At 32.3% G+C, this 23622-nt stretch overlaps 1 protein-coding gene across 1 annotated transcript; it reads right to left on the minus strand.

The window, feature by feature from the left end:
- Positions 1-2581: 2581 nt before the first annotated feature.
- On the minus strand, positions 2582-21884 carry LOTGIDRAFT_234923 (hypothetical protein; the record flags this gene model as incomplete). Its single annotated transcript, XM_009063321.1, has 18 exons — positions 2582-3486; positions 8825-8929; positions 9792-10188; positions 10666-10745; positions 11055-11320; positions 11583-11886; positions 12203-12512; positions 12955-13181; positions 13480-13670; positions 14284-14558; positions 14791-14972; positions 15353-15509; positions 15856-16053; positions 16881-16953; positions 17232-17431; positions 17904-17957; positions 18195-18282; positions 21856-21884. The coding sequence occupies 18 exons, from the start codon at positions 21882-21884 to the stop codon at positions 3080-3082; spliced, it is 3543 nt and encodes a 1180-aa protein (XP_009061569.1). The 3' UTR covers positions 2582-3079.
- Positions 21885-23622: the final 1738 nt, after the last annotated feature.

Below are 23622 nucleotides of genomic sequence, written 5' to 3' on the forward strand. Positions count from 1 at the left end.
TTAGCTCATATCGTCTTATTGCAAGGCGGATCTGAAATTGTGGATTTTGTTTGTGGACATTGTTTTTGGGCTGCTCAAAATAAATAGGGTGACCTTCAAATAGTTATATTTTAAAACCCCTACATCGTCGTGTGTGGGGTTCAAGCTATTACAAAAAAACTTCCTGCTGGAGTCGTCTGGGTCTATATTTCACAAAACTTGATCAAATGCGGATGTTGGCTTATATATATATATATATATATATATATATATATAAAACCATCAATGGCCTTCTTATGAAAAGATATGTACCTGGTCCATGAACTTCCGAGTAAAAAGAATATATAAATTTGTTTCGGTGTAATTGTGGGACTAACAAAAAAAAGCTAAAACTTTACTTTCAAGAGCCTGGAATTTCATCTGCAACATAAGTAATCAGGTCCCATGCCTAAAAAAATCGAGTTGAAATAAAATTATTTTGAAGTTGTGTCGTTCATTTTCCAATCTTTTCTCTAGCAGATCCATCTTCATGTGTTCATGTTTATTGGTCTATCACCTGTTACCAAAATCATGAGCGCACGTGCATTTATGACCAAGTGTTTAGTTTGTTGTCATAGACACCATTGACAATTGATCTCATTGATGAGATGAACTCATGTGTAGATATAGCGTTCAGATAACTGGTCTAAGGGAGATAACTATGACTCTTTAAAATGAAATGAATGGAGTTATACGTCCTGCTTTTCTTACAATAAGCTGTGGGCTAATGAAGACGAAGACGGGCTACACAATGCAGGGTGCAATTAGGGAAATTTTGCTAACCTTCTCTTCTTCGATTTCCAAATCTCGAGGGATCTTTAATGTGCACAGCCTGTAGCACAAGGGGTCTCGGTTTATTGTCTCATCCGAACGTCTAGACGCTCCATGCCCGCTCCTCTTTACACTGGGTTTAAAAATCCGAAGTTATTATCTCGACCAATTCCGAGATTGAGCCCTCAATGAACCACCGCGGCTCCCATAAGACCTATAGTATCTTTTATTAGGACAGTTTTCTGTTAAAATATGTCCTACCCATAACACAAGATGCTTGAAGTAGAGATGGTTTTCTGCTGTCAGTTCCTTGTCTCTTTTTCATGTTCTTTGGAATTATGTACAGATTTCCATAAGAAAGATTTTATCATGAAAATAGACAATATAGAATAGTTCGAGCGAGCGAGAACACTCATTTCCCTTTAGACGAAATCAAACCCACATAAATAATAATACATGTATTCATAGTAAGACAGATTTTGGTAGTCCGAAACAGGCCGTCTTAATTCTGGTCCTGACTTGATCTTCACGACATTTGTTTAGCTTTTGAGTCAGATAATCAACTATCTAACTACACGGAGCTCTGAATTGATTTTTTCATAAATATTCAAAGTAAGATTTTAAACTGTATACCACTTGTCTTAGAATGTCTTCGTGTTCATAGAAATATAAGGTTCAGTGATTTCCATTTGAAATAGAAACACTTCCCTCCCATAAAATTCGAGTGAAAATGACTCACTTTTCGGAGTGAAAATTGCCGTCTGTAAAATCTTGTTTACAAATAATAACCTTTCCAGTGGTTAACATTTTCATCAACCCAAAGGCAATCCAAGAATCTCGGTAGTATTTTGTAATTGATATTGCGATTCATATGAAAATGATTGCCAAAATTCAATTCAGAAAACAGTGTAGTCAGAGGGTAGGCTATACTCCTAGTGTTCAGATCTGTTTTTACCTCATTTTCTGCTCAGCATGCCCTCCAAATACAGCAACATGAACATCTTGATATATAACACCGTCTCAGTTTAATGATACCAGTCTCATGTCAATTTTTTTTCCAATGGACTAATTACGTGTATTCACCAAATAATTAGATAGTACTTAAATGAGTTTGAATTTTAAACTCTTCACTCACTGATCTAGATATGTCAAATATAACTAGCACAGCCCTGATTAAAGTTAGTAAGTTTCGGACAAATTGATTATATCTACTATTGTCAGTTTGCATGTGTAGTGTAATTAACAAAGCTTGTCAAGAGGAAATGATCTCCAAGGTAGTGACCCCTGTAATGGCTATTTACAGCAGGTCAACCAGGCTTGGTCCATCTAATGGAAACATCAATAAATCTTTTGAGTGTAACACAGTGTCAATGAATAGGAGCTAATTACCAGGTTTGACTTCATTGATAATGTTGGCAGTTAACAAGTGTTACATCCCACAGTATTAATATGGACCCCATTATATAACACATTGGCCTATGGTCAAAAAGAGTAAGCTAATACTGCTGTCCTATCAAAACTTCCCTCATTGCACATTGCATAGAGTAACCATTAGCCGTAAAAGGTGCAGAACAGTAGGATATAAATCTCATTATCACCCAAATCCTAGATGACTCAGATATGACTGGCTAATTGAATTCAAATTCACAGATGTGGAGATAACACATGAACTATTGCCAGACAGATCATCACTTAAATTTCATTACAATAGTCAGTATATTGCATAGGTATGTCCCATCTTATTCCTGAAACTATATAAGAGATAAACCTTAAGGAGGGAAAAGGCAGATTTGTTACTAATTTTACTGTAAATATAAGGAAATATCATAAAAACATAATAATAAATAATCTTATAATAATGTACAGTGTCCAAAAGGATAGGCAACTACTTTTAAGGTTCTATATCAATGATGTTCATTTAAATATGCTTCAAGTTTACACATATACTTATATTTCATTTAAGATATTTCTATAATATCAAAACTTATCTGACAAAATATATTTCATTGATAATAAGTATACATACAAAGCTAACTCAACTGAGTCTTTCTTAGCTTAATGATATATATGTGTCCTACATGAAAATGTCCATTTAATAACTTAATAAAGTTTCGCCAAAATTCCAAACTCCTTTTACAGTTCAGAGAATTGGTACTTGGTTTATTTATTTAACACCTTGTGCTGTCTCGAAACAGTTTATTTTGCAAAACAGACCACTGACATAAGCTTGAACTGTTTGGTCTTTTGGAAACATCTGAATACATATGAATATTCTACAACTAATAGTTTATTATTTTGAAATTGTAGCATCAATTTCTGAAATCTCTTCACTGTCCTCATCTTCTGAAATGGGATGAACAGAAGGGACAGTCACTGACATTCTGTATGGTCCACTATGGCCTTTAGGATCTTTACGATCTTGTTCTTCAGACTCATCCTCATTGGTTTGGGCAGACATTTCTGAATCCATGGATTTTCGGAATTTATATCTGTCAGAATCTAACAAATCATGGTGCTTGTAGCGATCAGAATCAGCTGATTCTCCAAGTCGATATCTATCAGAATCCAAAGTATCTCCAAGGCGATATCGGTCGGAATCCTGCGATTCTCTCACTCCATACCGCTCACTACCTAACTCTGATTCCGTCATCTCTAAGCCACCACTACTTCTCATTGAATCATGGGATAGGGAGAAAGCTGAAAATAGAAATATTAAATTCTATTACAATAAACAAAAGTCACAATTTTTTATTACTTCATAGCAAGCAGTTAGGCAAGGGTCAAAATTAAAATCGAATGCTCTAGGCTATGTTGCCTAGTTTGGAAAATTATGTTTGAGTTAATTGTTTTGGATAAATTTTTGTCTGCAATTTGTATGCATAAAAATCACAATTTCTAAATTAAAAGATAGCTTGCGTTGCAAGGTAACATACGCCCACTGGCAGCTGTCGGAAAAAATAAAACAGTCTTTAGTGACTTCTCATATTGAAGAAATCATTCATGCTGAATAGTTCCACAAAATTTTTTAAAATCAATATCAATAACCCAAATACAACAAACAATTAAATCACATAGCTCTAATCAAGGGCAAAAAACAACTTTTAACGTAAGTTAATGGCATTAACTCAAAAACATTTCATCGAAAATGCGTCAAGTTAGAACTTGTCCGAGATCTTATCAATTTCAATGATCACACCAAGCTTCATCAGAATCGGTTGAAAACTGTAGCTTCTATTGTGCCCACGAACAAATTTTGACGCGTTTTTACAAAGTCAAGGGCAATAACTCGAAAACCGTTCATCAAAATTGCATCAAGTTAGAACTTGTCCGAGATCTTATAAACTCCAATGATCACCACAAGTTTCATCAGAATCGGTTGAAAACTGTAGCGTCAATCCTGCTCACAAACTATTTTTAGCAAATTTCGACGCATTTTAACAAAGTCAAGGGCAATAACTCAAAAACCGTTCATCGAAAATACGTCAAGTTAGAACTTGTCCGAGATCTTATCAATTCCAATGATCACACCAAGTTTCATCAGAATCGGTTGAAAACTGTAGCTTCAATCCTGCTCCGAACTATTTTTAACAAATTTCGACGCGTTTTTACAAAGTCAAGGGCAATAACTCAAAAACTGTTATTTAAAAATGCGTCAAATTAGAACTTGTCTGAGATCTTATCAATTCCAATGATCACACCAAGTTTCATCAGAATCGGTTGAAAACTGTAGCTTCAATCCTGCTCACGAACTATTTTTAACAAATTTCAACACTTTTTAACAAAGTCAAGGGCAATAACTCAAAAACCGTTCATCGAAAATGCGTCAAGTTAGAACTTGTCCGAAATCTTATCAATTCCAATGATCACACCCAGTTTCATCAGAATCGGTTAAAAACTGTAGCTTCAATCCTGCTCACAAACTATTTTTAACAAATTTTTACGTGTTTTTACAAAGTCAAGGGCAATAACTCAAAAACCGTTCATCGAAAATGTGTCAAGTTAAAACTTGTGCGAGATCTTATCAATTCCAATGATCACACCAAGTTTCATCAGAATCGGTTGAAAACTGTAGCTTCAATCCTGCTCACAAACTATTTTTAACAAATTTTGACGTGTTTTAACAAAGTCATGGGCAATAACTCAAAAACTGTTCATCGAAAATGCGTCAAGTTAGAACTTGTCCGAGATCTTATCAATTCCAATGATCACACCAAGTTTCATCAGAATCGGTTGAAAACTGTAGCTTCAATCCTGCTCACGAACTATTTTTAACAAATTTTGACGTGTTTTAACAAAGTCATGGGCAATAACTCAAAAACCGTTCATCGAAAATGCGTCAAGTTAGAACTCGTGCGAGATCTTATCAATTCCAATGATCACACCAAGTTTCATCAGAATCTGATGAAAACTGTAGCTTCAATCCTGCTCACAAACTATTTTTAACTAATTTTGACGTGTTTTTACAAAGTCAAGGGTAATAACTCAAAAACCGTTCATCGAAAATGTGTCAAGTTAGAACTTGTCCGAGATCTTATCAATTCCAATGATCACACCAAGTTTCATCAGAATCGGTTGAAAACTGTAGCTTCAATCCTGCTCACGAACTATTTTTAACAAATTTCGACGTGTTCTAACAAAGTCAAGGGCAATAATTCAAAAACCGTTCATCGAAAATGCGTCATGTTAGAACTTGTCCGAGATCTTATCAATTACAATGATCACAACAAGTTTCATCAGAATCGGTTGAAAACTGTAGCTTCAATCCTGCTCACGAACTATTTTTAACAAATTTCAACACTTTTTAACAAAGTCAAGGGCAATAACTAACTATTTTTAACAAATTTTGACGTGTTTTAACAAAGTCATGGGCAATAACTCAAAAACCGTTCATCGAAAATGCGTCAAGTTAGAACTCGTGCGAGATCTTATCAATTCCAATGATCACACCAAGTTTCATCAGAATCTGATGAAAACTGTAGCTTCAATCCTGCTCACGAACAATTTTTAACAAATTTCAAGGCGTTCTAAGTCAAGGGCAATATCTCAAAAAACTTGACCAAGATCTTATCAATCTAAAGCATCACACCAAGTTTTATCAAAATCAGATAAAAACTGTAGTCTCTATAGTGCTCACAAGAAATGTTGACGGAGACCGACGGACAGGGGCGATGACAATATACGACCACATATTCATGTGGGCGTATAAAAAGTAACAGAAGAGCAGGTGGTTTAAGCAAATCAGTGTCATAAACAGTATACATGAATATTATACATGTATTTCTCAATATGGTTAATGAGATATTGATTCCATATTGGCAAGTATTCAGGTGGAGGATATCAATATTGTTAATAAACAATGGGATATCATTAATGATAATGATGTTTCAATTGTTAATATACTGGTATAGATTTATATTTATCTACTTTAGCTGGACTATAGGCCGTATTAACAGTAATCTAATAATATTACACTGATTAAAACAATGGGATATAATAGATGATAATGTTATTACTGTAGTAATTATTAATCAGTTTATATCATACATCTGGACCCTGATTTCCTAAAAATCATAAGAATTATGATTTATGACCACATTGTAAATTTACAATATGTGTGTTTTATAAAAAAAAAAAATGAGTCACTGAAATAAATGAAATGTAAAGATTTTGCTGATTCTGAAAAATATTCTGGGAATATCATCTGGACCTCCTAATCTAAATCTGCATAATACATATGCCACCATCTTTATTTTCGTTCGAGAACTTTTCTTGGTTTATTTTCAAATGGTGGCATTGAATCAAAAGATATTTTTTCAATGCTTGTTACAGTAGTTTTTACCACCATGAAAATATAATTGATTTATATGATTGCAGGCAATCCTACTTTAAAACATAAACCTAATATTTGCTGATTTCCATTAACATCCCATTTCATTGTATAAATTGTTTTCTACCATTGTGTTGATATAACAATGAAGTGAGAAAACTAATAAAGGTATAATTGTATAATGTTTATATAATAATTGATAAATGGACACCATGTGGAGATTATATATAAACCTAGTAAAAATCAATATCACTGTTATTTCCTGCCATGATATTGACTTAAAGGATAATAACCTGGAAATTTCAACATAAAAATCTGTTGTAATTTAATGTAGTGTATAACACTAATCACCTGGAAGCATCAATTTGATAACTTTAGATTTTTGCTTGTAGAGAAATATTTTATATCAGCTGCTCTTAGAGATGACCCACTCAAATTGAAGTCTTGAATCAAATAGTTATTTAATCATAGTATGAGAAAAGTAAAAGAGGTTTACACAGAGGTTTATGGTGAATGGTTAAAACTGATAAAAAAAAATATTCTAGTTTTAAACCCCATTAATACACTGTCTATAATTCTTATACAATTGTACAACACCCTCCAAATTCTCCACCAAACATAAGATGCTTCAAATCATACTTATGTATGATATCAAAATGCTTCAATTCATATATGTATGATATGCTTCGATTAATACCAATGTATGATACAAAATGATTCAATTTATACCAATGTATGATACAAAATGCTTCAATTTATACCAATGAATGTATGATATGCTTCAACTTATATCAATGAATGTATGATATGCTTCAATTTATACCGATGTATGATACAAAATGCTTTAATTTATACCTATGTATGATACAAAATGCTTCAATTTATACCTATGTATGTACAGTATAAAATGCTTTAATATATATATATATATGTATGATAAAAAAAATCAATTTATACCTAAGTTAGATATTAAATGTTTCAATATAAACATTTGTATGATATCAAATGCTTCCATTCATACCTATGCTTGATATAAAATGCTTCAAGTTATATCTATGTATGGGTTGAAATGCTTCAATTTATAGCCAAGTATGATGTGAAGTGGTTCAATTTATACCTATGATATAAAAACATTAAATTTTACCTATGTATTCATTAATTTATAACTATATGTATGATATAAAATAAACTCCATAACACCAGCTAACTAATTTTCACATAATCAATAGACTTATCTATTGCTCTGTGACCTAGGCCAGTGCTTTCATTGAGACTTGTCTCAATACACCCTAACACCAGCTAGTATAGATCATAAGACACAGTCAGTGTATCAAGTTGAGTTATGTCACAGTATTTTAATTATATTTTACCTGTAATTTCTTATCAAAGCTCTACACACAGTCCAATACCTGATCTTAATTAACTTTTAGTTAACTTTGACAACTTGCTTTGTCTCACTGAATCTATTTTAAGAGTTCCATTATAAATTTTTATTACTTTTGTCTATGTGTGTTTTAGACTGTTTTCCAATTAATAACTTGATACTGTTATGTAGGCCTATTGATTTTAGACTATTTTTAATGTTAAGAAGACAAAGTTTCTAAAAATCATATTAAAATCTTGTGGTTTATCGTTTTAACTCAAAATGATCTTATTCATCAAAATGACAACAACGACAGAGGAGAAGGCATTAATTTTTCAGTATTGATGTTTTTCTGGCCTTATTTATATCAAAGAAGGTTCTCTTATTGACATAAATGTAGAAAACTACCTTGGGATTTGTGAGCTAACATTCTCCATCCCTGATTCAATGGGTAAATATTCTTGCCAGACAAGAATAATAGCCAATTCTATTACTTTTAATAACAAGTGATGATGTTACACAAGGTCAAAGTGAAAGCAATTAAAGATGCACAATATTTTGTTACAATGAATCAGACTGGACTGAATCAACAAATCAAATGAATCAAAGGCTTATGGGATAATGGACCAAGGGACAGGTTAACCTGTACACTGTTTTTACTTCATAGATGCATTTTTGATTTATTGTTGCAGAACAAGACAGTGTATTTTAAATTATGAAATGTGTTTTATGGATAGTGAATATTGAGAATTATCAATAAATAAACCAAGTACTAATAAGGATTGAAACTGGTAAAACATAATACTAAGACAACTATATCACTTTAAAACTAAAAGCTATCTTACTTGTAGTTTTAGGTTTATCATTCCATTTTCGAGATGGTGGTAATTTTCTTTTACTGATGTCTAAATCTTCTAAATTCATAGTAGAATCTCGGGATGTTCCATTTTCTGAATAAAAAGAAATAAACAGCTTGAATTTCACACCTGGCTTTCTTTATCTCTTTTTTGGCTTCTTACATATTTTTTCTGGAGCCTTTGTAAAGATTTTTTTTACAGACTTCTACAAACCTGAATCCTTTATGTATACATGTACAAGTAATTTGTGTGAAAATTTGACAAAATATCACATCCCTTATACCGGTAATCAAGTTTCCTATTCACAAAAACTTAATTTGGAAGGATTTTAGCATTATCTTCATCTGATAGGTCAATCACCAAAATTGACTCTAAATTTTGTTCTATACGAGATAAGAATGGGCGAGGCGACCAGTTATCCCTAGTTAGCAGTGACTAGTTTCGTACTTGGGTGTACTCTTCAGACTGATTAATAAAACTCACTCTTCGGGGTTCTATTTATACTGTTCAGATAGCGGGGTGTCTAACGGGGTTTAACGGGGTTGCTTTTTAACGTGGTTAGTTTTAACGGAGTCTAAAAACCGGAGTTAGTTAACGGGGTTTGTTTTACCGGGGTTTAACGGGGTTAGTTCTACCGGGGTTAACGGGATTGATTTCTTACCGGGGTTAACGGGGTCTGTTTTTAATTCTAATTAGACTTAAAAGCTTCCAACCACACGGGATCAATGACAAAATCTAAACTTGGACACCCCCCCTTTTTTCTTTTTGTTCTAAATTTTGTTCTATGAAACACTAATATAACACTATTTCCTAAGATCTGAATTTTATGTACTGGGTAAGTTAATTTTTCCAGAATATGGCCCCTGGTGACAAAGACAATTATTTTATGTTTACCATTGACACATAATTATTAGCCACCTTAAAGGCACAGGCAACAAAGGAAATCATAATTTACCATCTCTAGATTGTCTTGTATAAGTGCTGAATTGAGGTCCAGTTTGACTGAGAGGTGGACGACTAAAGTTTCTCTGACTTGTACCAGGTAGACTCTCCCCTACTCGAATAACTTTACTGGGACCACTGTCTTCTTCTTCCGTTACATCAGATGCATAAGTATTCCCATTGGTCTGAAAAGATCGTGGTTGCCCTACTCTAGAAGACTGTATCTGTCCAAGACTAAGTTCTCCCATACTCTCTGTGACATTCAATTCAGTAGGGTAACCTGGTCCATCGACGTGATCTCTTGTATATGATTCCTGTTGTCTCTGTAACAGACTGTTGATGTCCTGTTGAACTGGTACTGAGGAATAATGGATGAATTCACCTTCACTTTTCAGATTGTCCAAATCATCCTGAAAATGAATTTGATTCTATTAAGTTTTGAATAGCAGTTTGGAATCATGTCTAAAGAACATATGAAACCCTCAAAATCAAACAATTACAACCCTAATCTTTTTAACAGTTATCAGTTCACTGTTTCTAAATGACAAAAATACAATATAAAACTTTTAAAGATTAACAGATAGACTGTTCTAAAGGAAATACAAGACCATGCATAGTAAAATGAACTAACCTTATTATTATCCAAAGGCTGCATAAATTATAAAGAAAAAGAAATTTCAAACTGTCTTCCTGACACTTATAATAAGCATACTGATTTACTAAAGGCATGTTCAAAATAATAACAGTCTATGCTTGTCACAAACAATAAATTTAGTAAGAATTATAGTAAAAAGGTTTAAAAGCAAACAATTTGGTAGATTTAATTATTTCAATAAGTATTGATAGATATTATGAAGATGGTGCTCTTGACACTAGCAATTACTTACTAAATCTAGATCTTCTGTATCTCTCAAGGTACTAGCTGTACTAATATCAATACGATTATACTTAATATTCTCTATCACAACTGAAATTATACACATTACACAAAAATATATAGAATGAAGGAGTAAAGTAGAATCAATTTAAACAAGCCTGGAAAGCTAATGACTCAGCTACAACAAGCCATATAAGTTTCTATATACTAGGTCATGGTGGAAAATTAAATTAAATGGAACTTTCAGTTCTAACTTCATTCATTAAGTTTTGATAACAAACCATCCAAGGATCCTAAAAATAATAAGCTCAAACTGGAAATATGTTCCAACTCATCAGACATAACCTATTGCAAGTAGTAATGCTAAAGTAGATACACAATGAAAATAGCAAGAGTTACCTGGATCTATAGGAATCTCAGCAACTTGTCCTTCACTTCTATTTAATAACCATTGTCCTTCTGATATACATTCATTAATAGTATCAGTTATACTAGTGGAGGGAGAACTACGCTGGTCTGGACTGGGTATTAAACTAGGATCTCGTACAGGACTGATAGCTTGTGGTGATCCAACATGTATGACTGTAGGTTGTGGGACAGGTCTAGGTGATTCTTGAGGCTGAGGTACTTCTATACTATCTCTGACAGTAGTTGAAGACATTCTCCTAAAATGAATCAGATATTTAATATTTTAAATGCATAAAAGAGCGCATACAAGTTTGATTAAAGCATTAACAACTTCTTGCTGCAAATATTTCCAACATCCTAATCTATCAGAATAACATCAACTTAAAAGCTTTCAGAGATTTTTTGCAATTAATTCTTTCGTTTAGATTACTCTATTTCTTAAAATTTCTGGTATAAGGCCCCAGATTATCAGATAGTTCAATGTCCTCCACTTTACTAGATTGTGGTTTGAATACTTACACTATAGTAGTAGATTTTCTAACATCCTGAATATTATCTACAGAAATTCCAGTTCGGTTAAAATTAAAAGATGTTCCTGTAGCATCAGGATCTTGTCTTCTACTGACATCATGGAAACTGGGTTCTTCAGTTATGGAATGGTGAACTGATGTAGGATGTTGGACGGAAACAAGAGGGGGTGGGGAGGCTATAAACTGAGGCAGAGTCTGTACTGGTGTTGGTGATCTAGGAGGGGGAGTGGGTACAGGTGTTTCTACATCATGGACGGATTGAATGATAAAGTCTGCTTTTTCTTCTGGTTTCACTGGAAACAAAACATATTCAGATAAAAAAGACATTAGCGATTAATCTTAACACATTTTTGTACATTCAAGCCTACATATATAAAATATGAGATATGTAAAAAAGACTTTGTTTCAATCTTATTTTCCTCATTATGTTGATATTTCTTCAAATACAATTTCCTCCTAATGCTTTATCATTGAACTTGTTCTTTGAATGACGTGGCATTATGAATATTATCACCTCATCCTAAAACATGAGGTGCATCTGCTTCAGTTAAACACAGTAGAAATGTAGAAATATGTAATGTGTTGGTTAGATAACTGATCTATACATACCAGCTAGTCTACGTAGTTCTTGAGATATATCATATGAAGTGGAAGGATCACTGTCACTATCGGGAGAGGGTACAGTGACTGGTTGCTGTGGAGATTGTTTTGGTTCAGGCTCTCGAGTCATCATCATAGAATTATAAACATCAGAATCATCAATCTCCTCTACTTTCTGTCGCCTAGGTACTCTAGGTTTAGGTGATCGAACAGGAGACCGTTTAGTGGCAGGTGGTGGGGGTGAATCCTGTCTTACTGGAGAATCAGTCAGACTGGACATCGGTGTCAAATCAGGGGTAGGTAAGTGTTTCATTGAAGGCTGTAAAATAAAAACAAGTTCTAATTTACAATGTCTTATAGTCCATATACAATCAACAAATATTGTCTGTAGGATGGCCAGAATCTTAAAACTCATTAGAGAATAGGTAAGAAAAATAGTTTAATCATACAACAGACCAAATTAGGACTTGGTACAAGTATACCGGTAAGTAACCAGGACACATATTCTCAAAACCATCTTAGCCCTGGATATCCTAAAACAGTGTTAGAAGTTAGAAGGCAATGGACATCCTTGCTTTGAGGATACATGACCCGGAAATATAACATTATGAATGCTTATTTTTCTGTTTTTCTTACAAATATAAAACAATATAAACATCAATATATAATTTTTGCCCCACAAAAGACAGACCTTCAGAAACATAAGAAATTACCACAAAACCTACAAATTTTCTGCCAGGATAAAGAAAATATTTGTCTACCTCAGGTGAATCTACACTTTCAAAATCATCATCATAATCATCTTTAACTTCCTCCAAGTCTGTGGTCTTTTTATCAGGTCTGGTACCAGAGGTGCTAGGTTGTGATTCACCTAGTAACGTACGTATTCTATCAATTAAGGCTTCCTGTACCAATGTTGATACTATTTTACTATTAACTGGTTGACCAACACTAATAAATATCTTCTGGATTTTCTCCTGTAAATCTTCTGTAATGAAATTTGTAGTCAAACATTAAAAGCCTTAGAGTGATATTGGGAGAAGGATAGATGGATAGAAACCATATTGAAGAAATAAATGAGGAATAAATTGTGAAATGCCAGAAGAAATAATGGAATGAATGAAAATATCAATAGCCGATATCCATATCATCTATAAATAATACAAGCAGTGAGCAATTAAAATGTTGACAGGATTGAGACACACAATTGCTAGCTCCTCTGATTACCAACCATGAGACCATTAAAAGAAAATCGGCAAAAAATCTCAAACACATTTGTACTTTACCTTCAACAGACTCTGATTGAGTAGCACTATTATCTGATAACTGTGAGTCCTGATCAACTCCAGGCTGTTTATTTACCAGATCTCTATAGTTATACTGGTTATCTGTACCCCAGGAAGATTCATGGTGTATCTTCTCTTCACCTCCACGATTTACTTGAGATAAAACCTGAGCCATGAGCTCACTTTCTAACCTGTAATATCATCATTATTATTATACAGAAAAACATGGAAGACAACTCAGACCAAACATAACTAGGACCACTAAGAGACAACTTTTGATATATCTCAGACCAATGTTAAAAACAACCAAGACCAACTATTGACAACTAAGTTCAAAATGTCGTTTGAAAGTGCCCTGGTTGTACTAAATACCTGTATTTGCCTTGATATATAACAAGCAAGGGGAGATAAGTAGTGTATTTGCCATAAGGTATTAAAAATTAATAACTTAATCTTCAATACTATATTTGCTTATATCATTTTAATACTCATTATCATTTTTACTTTGATCTGCACTGTGTATAGATCAGATACATCATCAATAGAGAGGTCAAATATTGAAAGACTCGAATTCCAATGCTTGAGCAGAATCTGGGGCCTATTTCACAATCACTTGGTTTAGATTTTAGTTTTTAGATGATTTTATTGTTTTGGTCGTCTGATTGGACGTTCAATTTAAAATTAAGATTTGTTATCCAATCACATTACTGCATTTCTTAAAATCTGGAATGTATATAAGACTTATATTATAAGTTAAGTATTGTGAAAAAGGACTGTGACTACTAAAACAAAATTTTATCTTACCACTGTGATGCCTTTTCTTGAAGTAAATTCTGTCTATGTATATCATTAGCTATAACATCAGACGTAGGATTCTGATCATAGCTCTCTAGGTTAGGAGGTTTAAAAACTACTCTACTGGGTTCAGGTGGTTGTCTATATTCTTCATGTTGATATCCTGGTAGAATAATTCCTGTTCCTTCCACATCACTGTAATTATCTACCATACTGTGAGTTGGTGAATGGTAACCTGGTGATTTGGGTGAAGGAGATCTTGGTGATAATGATGGTGAATTGATCTGAAATACATTCAAAACCCTGATGATTATATACAACCACTATTTCATGTCATTTGAATAATAAAAAGCGTTAAGTCAAAATTTGATTATCTCTTGGAATGTTTCTAAAACAACCCGTAAAAAAAAACCTAGTTAGTATCAAAATCTCTTGCCTTTCACATAAAAAATTGTCTGAGTAATAAATTCTGAGTACCTTTACTTGTATTAAAAAATTAGACAAATTCAGACAAACCTGGTCAATAAAGGTAGTATCTTGTATATTAGAAAGATTAGGTAGTGAAGTAGGGTGAGTTTGTGAGGAAGGTGAACTACAAGCCATTGGTTCACAGGACAATACACCAGCTGCTCTACCTGGTAGATATCTTGGTTCACATAATGCTACTGCCATTGGCATGATGTTATTTATTACTGGCACTGAAATTAACAAACACAGACCAAAACTAAATGAATTGTTTAAGAGTTTTATGTCTTTTCTGCACCTTATAGTGCACATAAAGTCAGGCAACTCCAGAAAGGGAAATTCTGTCAGGATAGCGGCATTAGCCAACTGTTTTTGGGTTTTCAACTGTGGAGGGATCTAGCATACACAGCCTGTAGATTACAAGGTCTCGGTTTATTGTTCTATCGGAATGACTAGACCCTTTCCTTGCCAGCCCCTCCGACCTTCCTCACTGATAGGAGTACAGTAAGTTGAAATATCCCCCCTCCATGTTTTTTTAAACCCCCAACCACACAAAATTCAACAGAATCCAAAAAATAATTGAGTAAAGTTTAAAATAGAGTGACAAACAAACCTGTCTGTTGCTGTCTGTAGCCAGGTTGTTGACGTTGTTGTGTTTTAGAAGATTGTTTAGTTTGTGTGATCAATGTTTTATAAACAGTTTTACTATCAACTTTACTTGTAATAGGTTCACTCCTACCAACTCTAGCAATATTGGAAGGCAACAAGTTCTGAAATGTTAAATTGCACATGGTAGAGTGAAGGCACCCATAGATATACTGAACCAGGTCAGAACTAAGTATTTGAATAATGAACAGGTGCTTGCAGGTCAAAATTAAACATAGTAGAATTTGAATAATGAACAGGTGCTTGCAGCAAACAAAGCTTCCTTACCTGGTGGCAAACTTTAAAACTTTCACCAGGAAGCAATGAGAATTATGCAATCTTAATCCCCTTGTTGATTTTTCCATATTTCCTCAAGGGTATGAGCACTATATTTGCTATTATAGAGTAAAAGGTACAAAAAGCAAGTGTCTATTGTGAGAGATAAAGGCAAGAACTATATTAATTGCCTACCTTTCCATAAGGTCTAGAAGTAACAGATCTGTCTTTATCTTGTGTAAATCTAGTAGTTTCACGTTTTCTTTGATACGTCTGAGTGACTCTACCACCAACAGCAACTTTCTTTAAATCTTTAGTACTTGGTTTTTTACTGGCCTCTATCAATTCCTGTTTCTTTAACTCTGCATTTAATAATTCTCTCTGAACATCATCCTAAAAGAGTCAACTTATTATCATGAAGTCAAACTGACTAGTAGTAGGTCCTGTTCTTTGTAAATGGAAAGGTGCACCATTTTTTTTCCAATCGTATCTTAGTCTCAGAAACATGAATTTTTTAGCTAAGCCAATCAGCAATAGTGTTCACAGCTCACCTTTGAAATGTAAGCCTTCAAATCAATGTGTGTCCAGAATTATATATATATATAGAAAAGACATCTATAGAAATAGGAAAAGAACTTCCTAGTTTGAAATATTTTGAAGGATTATGCGATTTTCGTCCAATTCCAGTACTTCTTTACATATATTCAAGACTCAAATCAACACCCAATAATGGCGCATAAAAGCATAAGAATTTTGAGTTAGATCCAGAGAATACTAAAATTGTGTGTGATCTGAATATAGATCAAGATGTTTTGTTTTATGTATTTTTTTCAAGGGTATCTACACTCACCATGCATGATTGGATGAAATTTTTATAACCTACCTTTACTAATCAGAATACATTAAAAATTGTACTGTCATACAAGACATTGACTAATAATGAATATCTGCATTGATGATGGTTAAATATTTTATAAAACAAAAGCATGCCTCAGAACTAGCGTAGCATAGCAATTTCCTTAGATCATATATAGCAAATAGAGTCCACCATAAAAACGTGCAATGAAACATCAAAATCTGCATGATGAGATTGATTGATGTATGTTAGTAGTCTATAAAACTCTAAAGATAATATTTAGGATAAAGGTCAGTAAGGACTTAGATGGGTGGATATGAGAATATGTTTTATAGTCAGGAATATACATCAATAGATTCTTTACCTCAATTATTTTTCTTTTAGATTTTATTAATCTGTCTACCATAGATTTTATCTTATTCTGTTCTAAATCTTCACTGTAATAAAATAAACATTATTCTTATATTAAGATCATGAATTTATATTGTGAAGAAAAATATATCAATTAAATAATATGAATAAGCTTTTTGGATTCCAAAATCTTTGCAGATAGGCTACTTTTTGTCAATTTGTTCTTATTTTGAATAATACTTTTCATTAGTGTTTAGCTTCTCACTTTAAACAAGTCTTTTACGGAGGCACAATTTCAAAGTTTTTGATCTTCTTTTGGAGCTTAACTTCAGCATTTGGTTAAAAACAAAAACTTACTTCTTACCTTTCACCCTGTAAAACTTTAGCCAGACAAGATAGTTCATCTTCATTTTGAAATCGTGTCACATGTTTAAGATTAGATTCTAATTGAGAGATTTTCTTATTAACTGTATTTAACACTTTCTTGACATCACTATAATTATTATAAACAGGGGCATTAACTTGTAATGGTTGAGTTTTTACATCACTTCCTCTTCCTGTTTTCTGTAAAAGAGGAAATATTAAGAATGAATGCAAAGACAACCTTAATGATCTTTTTTCAAAACATTGGTAGCATTAAATTTTCATACCTATTTAAGTTTTAGACATCTGATTGTTCAATCATTTTACAGCAAAAAATCAATCATTAGAATTCTCATTAGACTAATGTGCATTTATGACAATAACTGTGTTTCCTCTGAAAATTGTAAAGTGACACTAGATTCATGGCTGAACCAGTCCAGTTTCCATTATTGAGTTTTAATTACACCCATCTTGAAATTCTGTCTACATGCAGTTCACATGTATATTCAGAGTCATATTCACTTGGTAAAGTAAAACTTGTTTCATTTGTTCCATGAAAAATTGTCCAATGCAAAATGACAGAAAAATCATGAGAGAGATGGCTTAAACTTTGTATTATTTATCACACATCTTAACAGAATTCTAGAATATTTCGATTAATTATTATACTTACTAAATAAGGATCCAATGGATAAGGACCATAATTAAACTGATCATCAAATCTTCCCTAAAAAATAGAATTAAATTTTTCTACTCATAAATATTGTCGCAAGCTTTTTACATTTTGTTTTTGTTTCCTTACATTTTAATATGCACACACTCTCAGAGAATAATAAAATAAAAAACCAGTAATAAATGTCAAGCTCACGTTATTTTCCATGTGACAAATTGCATTTCAATTGAGGTATGATATAAAATGATATAAAAGAATTCTTATTTATGATAGCACATAATAAACCCTTACATTAGCGACTTGATGTTTTAAATCTACCATTCTATCTAAGAGTCTGGAAGCTTGGTCTACTGGTTTTTCTCTGTCATCATAGTCATACCTATAAATATCAGATACTACATTTACACCATAGCAATAAATCTATTATAACACTTTAATATCACTTTTCTGCCATCCTTTTGTCATTAAATCTAGAAAAATAAATTCAAAATAGGATGTGGTATAAATGATGTGTATAGCATACATGTTTTATGTGAATGTCTTTCAAATATCATCCTGCATACAGTACAGCCCATTGAAGCTCAGGCAACTCAAGTCCATTCCTGATAGATATTTTGCCATGCGTGTAAAATTTTAATTAATACATTACATGTCATTATGTGATAGTTATCAATCTAAATTTGATTTGACTGTATTTGTTTCTGTTTTTCTATTATTTGTGGTGATGATCGCTCTGTTTTTTGATTACTTCTTGTAATATTTGGAATTCATTCAGAATTTACAGACATGAATTGAGAATACATTAGAGAATTGAAATAGACATTATATTTATATTGTGTGCATGATAAGCTTCTTGTGTATTGTTATATGGATTAGAACAAGCTTTAATAGAAATACAGCGTGAACCAAAATAACTATTAGAAGATGAATTCTTTACTAATGTATATCTGAATGAAAATTTACAGAATTCATATTATTTATTTAGATATTTAAACTATGTATAGATAAGAGTAATTCAGCATTGGATGAAAATAAAAGCTGTGTGGTTATTTTGTCAAAAAAAAAGAAATGCCTAATTTTAACCATGCCTTCTTTAAAAATTTGAAAGTTTCTCAAAAAATGCTAGTGCTTGTCAGACATTTACATCCTGATTCTTTCCAACTTTCATCTTGCATGTGAAAAAAACCTTAACCATTTGATAGAAAATGTTTCAATGGTCAATATCCCAGTCTTCCAATTTGAAACTTATGTCAGACATTACTGGCAAACACTGACAAATGAACAACAGTGACAGGTGTATGAGAGATGAGGTTTGCCTGGCTCTATTACCACCCTATTTCCCAGTTTTAAATTACTAATCATTGAAATCTTAAATGCCCCCAACCAAAACCCTTGACAATTCTGTGGCACCTACACAGGCCCTTCCTCCTCAGATTCATTGAAATGCTACTACATATGACAATCATATACTTCCTGAAGAAAAAACAAGATGTCTAGGCACTAAAGGATGAGGATATGAGATGTCATCTGGTCGAAACATTAATTTCAAGGCCACATTAATGAACAATAGAGTATCAGGGGGGTAATTATGTGAGAAGATTAAACACTGGTATCAACATACTAATAGATAATAATTATAACAGGTATGACTCATAACATATAGACAATAAACAGCCCTTTATAAATACTGATAAAAAATCCTAGTTATTTAAAAATAATTGGTAATTTGAATTCAAGTCTAGTTGGAAACATGTTTCGAATAATTTACTGTTAAATTGATCAATAGTTTCAATCAATAGTCTTATTTTATCAAATCAATTCAACATACATCTACATTTAGGGTTGGATAGTTTAGCCACATTGCCAACATCAAGGTCCTGATAAATCAAATGTGCACTTAAAAGATTCCTCCAAAATTAGAAATCTAAAAGTGGTAGGATTATTCTGCTGATCTGCTGATTCAGAAATGGATCCAACTTTCAACCTTGAATATACAAAGAAAACTTGAAAAAAAGATATTTATAAAAATTATCATTAAAGACTAAACTCCAACTAGACATTTAAAGAGCACCAATCATTAGAATTCAGTCCAGGGCTGTTGATTTATTTTTTTGTCAATCAGACAGTTATTCAACCACCTGTGAAATCTGAACTCATTTCCCCTTGAGAGAAGGTCTATTATATCTGGAAATGGTGTTTGACAGAATAGTGCTATCATACCAGCAGTTCCTGCACTTATATATTATATATAATATGCCAGTTTGCCAGAGAAAACAAAGCTAATTTGCAATTAAAATATGTTTGCCACAGCCATCTTAGTCTACACTGATCATTTCTGTATCATTTGAATTAGCTAGATCTTAACTACCTACAACCATTTTCAGAGTAAGTGATATCAAATGTCACATTAATCAATAATCTAATCTGGGTCAGTGATGACCAAGGCTTTTATCTCTATTTTCCAGCCATCTATAGTATTTATCATTATTAAATCAATATCTCCTTAAACTTTCATTTTTATATTAATGAGTTTTAAAATTTTCTCTGAAGAGCCAAGGAATTCCTTATAAGGAAACAACGGATTATATTTAGATTTTCACTAAGCCTGATCATTTGTTATAAAAACATATTAAATGGACAAAAGTTTAAGCTGGGATTTGACCTGTTCAAGAAAATTGCTAAATACAGATTTGTGGATGATCAGGTCTATAAAATATATATTTAAATAAATATAATAGCTAAAGACTCTAAAAAAAGGCAGCCAATTTGACAAACTATGTACCAGATAGGCATTAGTTGTTCCAGGAAGGAGAAGATTTCTTTCCTGACTATAGGAAAAAAAATATGATAATATAAGACCCGAAAAATGTTGAAACCTGTGCAGATAGTTTCAAATAATAATGTCTATTTTATAACTTGTTTATCTTCATTACTTTGACACTATCTCATCTCAACTTTCAAATTTTTAATTATTTTATAAAAAATCGTCACAGCCCCCTTACAAATCAATGGAACTAGAAACTAGAAATGCCACTGGTCAGACGTCTGTGGAATTTGCAATGCCACCAAAACTAAGCTTTTTTTGACATAGCTATATCGAAGGCCCTTAAATATTATTAGCAGCCTTAGCTATAATGAAGGATAATAATAGGATTTGATAAATTCCCAGATAACCACTTAACAATGGATAAAAGATGTAACTAGCTATAGAGATTATAGCCAAATGCTAATGTGGTGAAATCCTGAAGCAAAGTGGCATCCAAGTTGGTGCTTGACAATGGGAAAAACAATAGAACCAGCTTTGAATAGCTGTATGTAGTTTTGACAACCACAGTTATAGAATAGAATTAAGGTTGGCATGAGGCAAATCATCTACCCCATGGCTGTCCCAGTATAAAATCCTGATTAGATTTCTCCTCACGTTTATATTCATGGCCATACAACACTCTACTTGATAATATCATTACTTCATTAATATTCAACTCAGGTCTGCCTCATTCACAAATAACATCATATAACCATGCAAATCATACCTTCTTTTTTACTCTGTGTTAGAACAACTGGACAAAGAAATATGGAATCTAACAATAATGGGATCTGCTTTAGATCAGATAGCACAAATCCTTTCTGGTACCATTTTTAACCCTTCAGTCAATTCTATTTAGCAGCCAATTTTAATATAATGATTGAAGAAAATGAGTCACATGAAATGTTTGGTAATTTATAGAAATGACAGGTGATATGAAATGGGGATCTACAATCTTGTTGTTGAGCCAATAAAGAGTGTTTTGTATAATTCCCTTGAATAACGAAGAAATTTTTCCACACACAAATTGCATTTTTTTATGCTTGATTGTTGCAATCGTTCCTCATCATTTTCATATATCTTTCCATTTTTCTTAAAACCATTAAAATAACCTATACTTCTTGTAGCTAAAATTCGTATGTATACCATACCATTTCACTTATCTGTATTGACATATTGGACCCTGTTCAAACTCATCTCATAATTCTTAATCCTTGGATATCATAATCCATAGAAATAACATTATAACTGTAGAAAACACAATATAAGATAATGTCTGGGTATTATCTAACATAATCTTTCTATTAAAATAATAACCTCTTAGGACTAGAACACTAGTAGAGTCCATGCATACCATTTCATGATTATTTCTGTCCCAGGAGATAGGATTTCATGTTTTGAATATATTAAAAGAGATCTCGGTTTACATTCAATACTGAATACCAACCAAGTATTATGGTCAGGCTAGACTATATTAGTACTTTTAGTACACAGATTATAGTAATATATTTCAGCAATGCAGAGTAATACGGCAAAAGCAATTTCTAATTTTGAAGCATTTTTCTAATGAGAGTTATTGTTCTTTCTCTTTTTTTTTTACTTAACAGATTTTTTTGCTTCTTGCAACAGATAAATAAAATTGAAAAAAAATATGAAAGGATTAGACAGCTGGACTCATTGCAGGACAGGAAAATGCTGAGATAAGTTTGATGTCTCCTTGTAATATATATTCCACTTTCATCCAGTTTCACTATCAAAAAAGTATAAGGAATGCTCTAAATTTCAGAAATCTTTACCACTTTTCTTGAATCTTGATAGCTCGTAAATGCAGTAATTTGGTTTGATTGTATGCCAATTAGAGTTCATGACAGAAAATCTATAAATAATAAGTCATAATGTTTACAGTCTTTCTGTTCAGGACTATGATTGGCTGTATTCCCTGTCATACAATTCAATTAAATCGCTGCATTCTGTGATACAAGAAAGATTGTGAAGATCGTAAGTGGGTATAATGATAAGACCATATAAAACATGTAAAAGTTTTAATAATGTAAAACAAGTACTTAAATAGAAATCAATTCAACATTAAGATAAAGAAACAAAACTCTTAACAGTTTAACATGACTTTTACACATGGAAAAGTTTGAAACAAAAAATTTGTATCTAAATGAAAGAAAAATGAATTATGAACTTATTTTCTTTCGAAACCAATCTTCTAAAATAGCTTCATGATGCAGGGTTGTGCAAGTAGATTTTTTTTTAATATTGCATTATGATAAGAAAATAATCAACTAAAGTTATTTTTACAGTTTGCCGTACCGTTGATGATTTTTAATCAATTAGCCTATTTTTGACAGATGAAAATAAATTCTAGTTGTATGATAATTTTGATGGCTTCAGACTATCCTTAAAAACATTTACAAACTGGAGGACATATTGATTGAAATTGAACAATATAGGATAAAATAAAAAACCAGAATCTTAACATAATAACAAACAATAGAATTTCATAACAATCAATCTGACAAAAGCTTAGATCAAAACTTTGAACTACATGTATTCAAAACAACTTGTACGGTAAACAAAAACGTCTGAAGAAATAGGAAAATGTTTTTAAGTCTTATTATGTTGAGAACAAAGTTTTAAAATGTTACCAATAATTAAACTTAAAAACTTCTTTGAAACAATTTCATAACGTCCATATTACATCAAAAAAATTTGGCAATTTTATTTTTTGTATCATTCTCATCAATAAGTCATTCTTTGTGCAGTTCATCATAACAGTGCTGGATATAGCAAATCATGCCAAGATACGATACGTATCACTATACAAGAGCTACCGTACGATACAATATGTATCGGGATTTGGGACATGAGGTAATCCAGATAAAAAGTAATAATTTATCTTCAAAG

This window comes from Lottia gigantea (assembly GCF_000327385.1).
Source record: "Lottia gigantea unplaced genomic scaffold LOTGIsca_57, whole genome shotgun sequence".
NCBI classification, from domain to species: domain Eukaryota; kingdom Metazoa; phylum Mollusca; class Gastropoda; family Lottiidae; genus Lottia; species Lottia gigantea.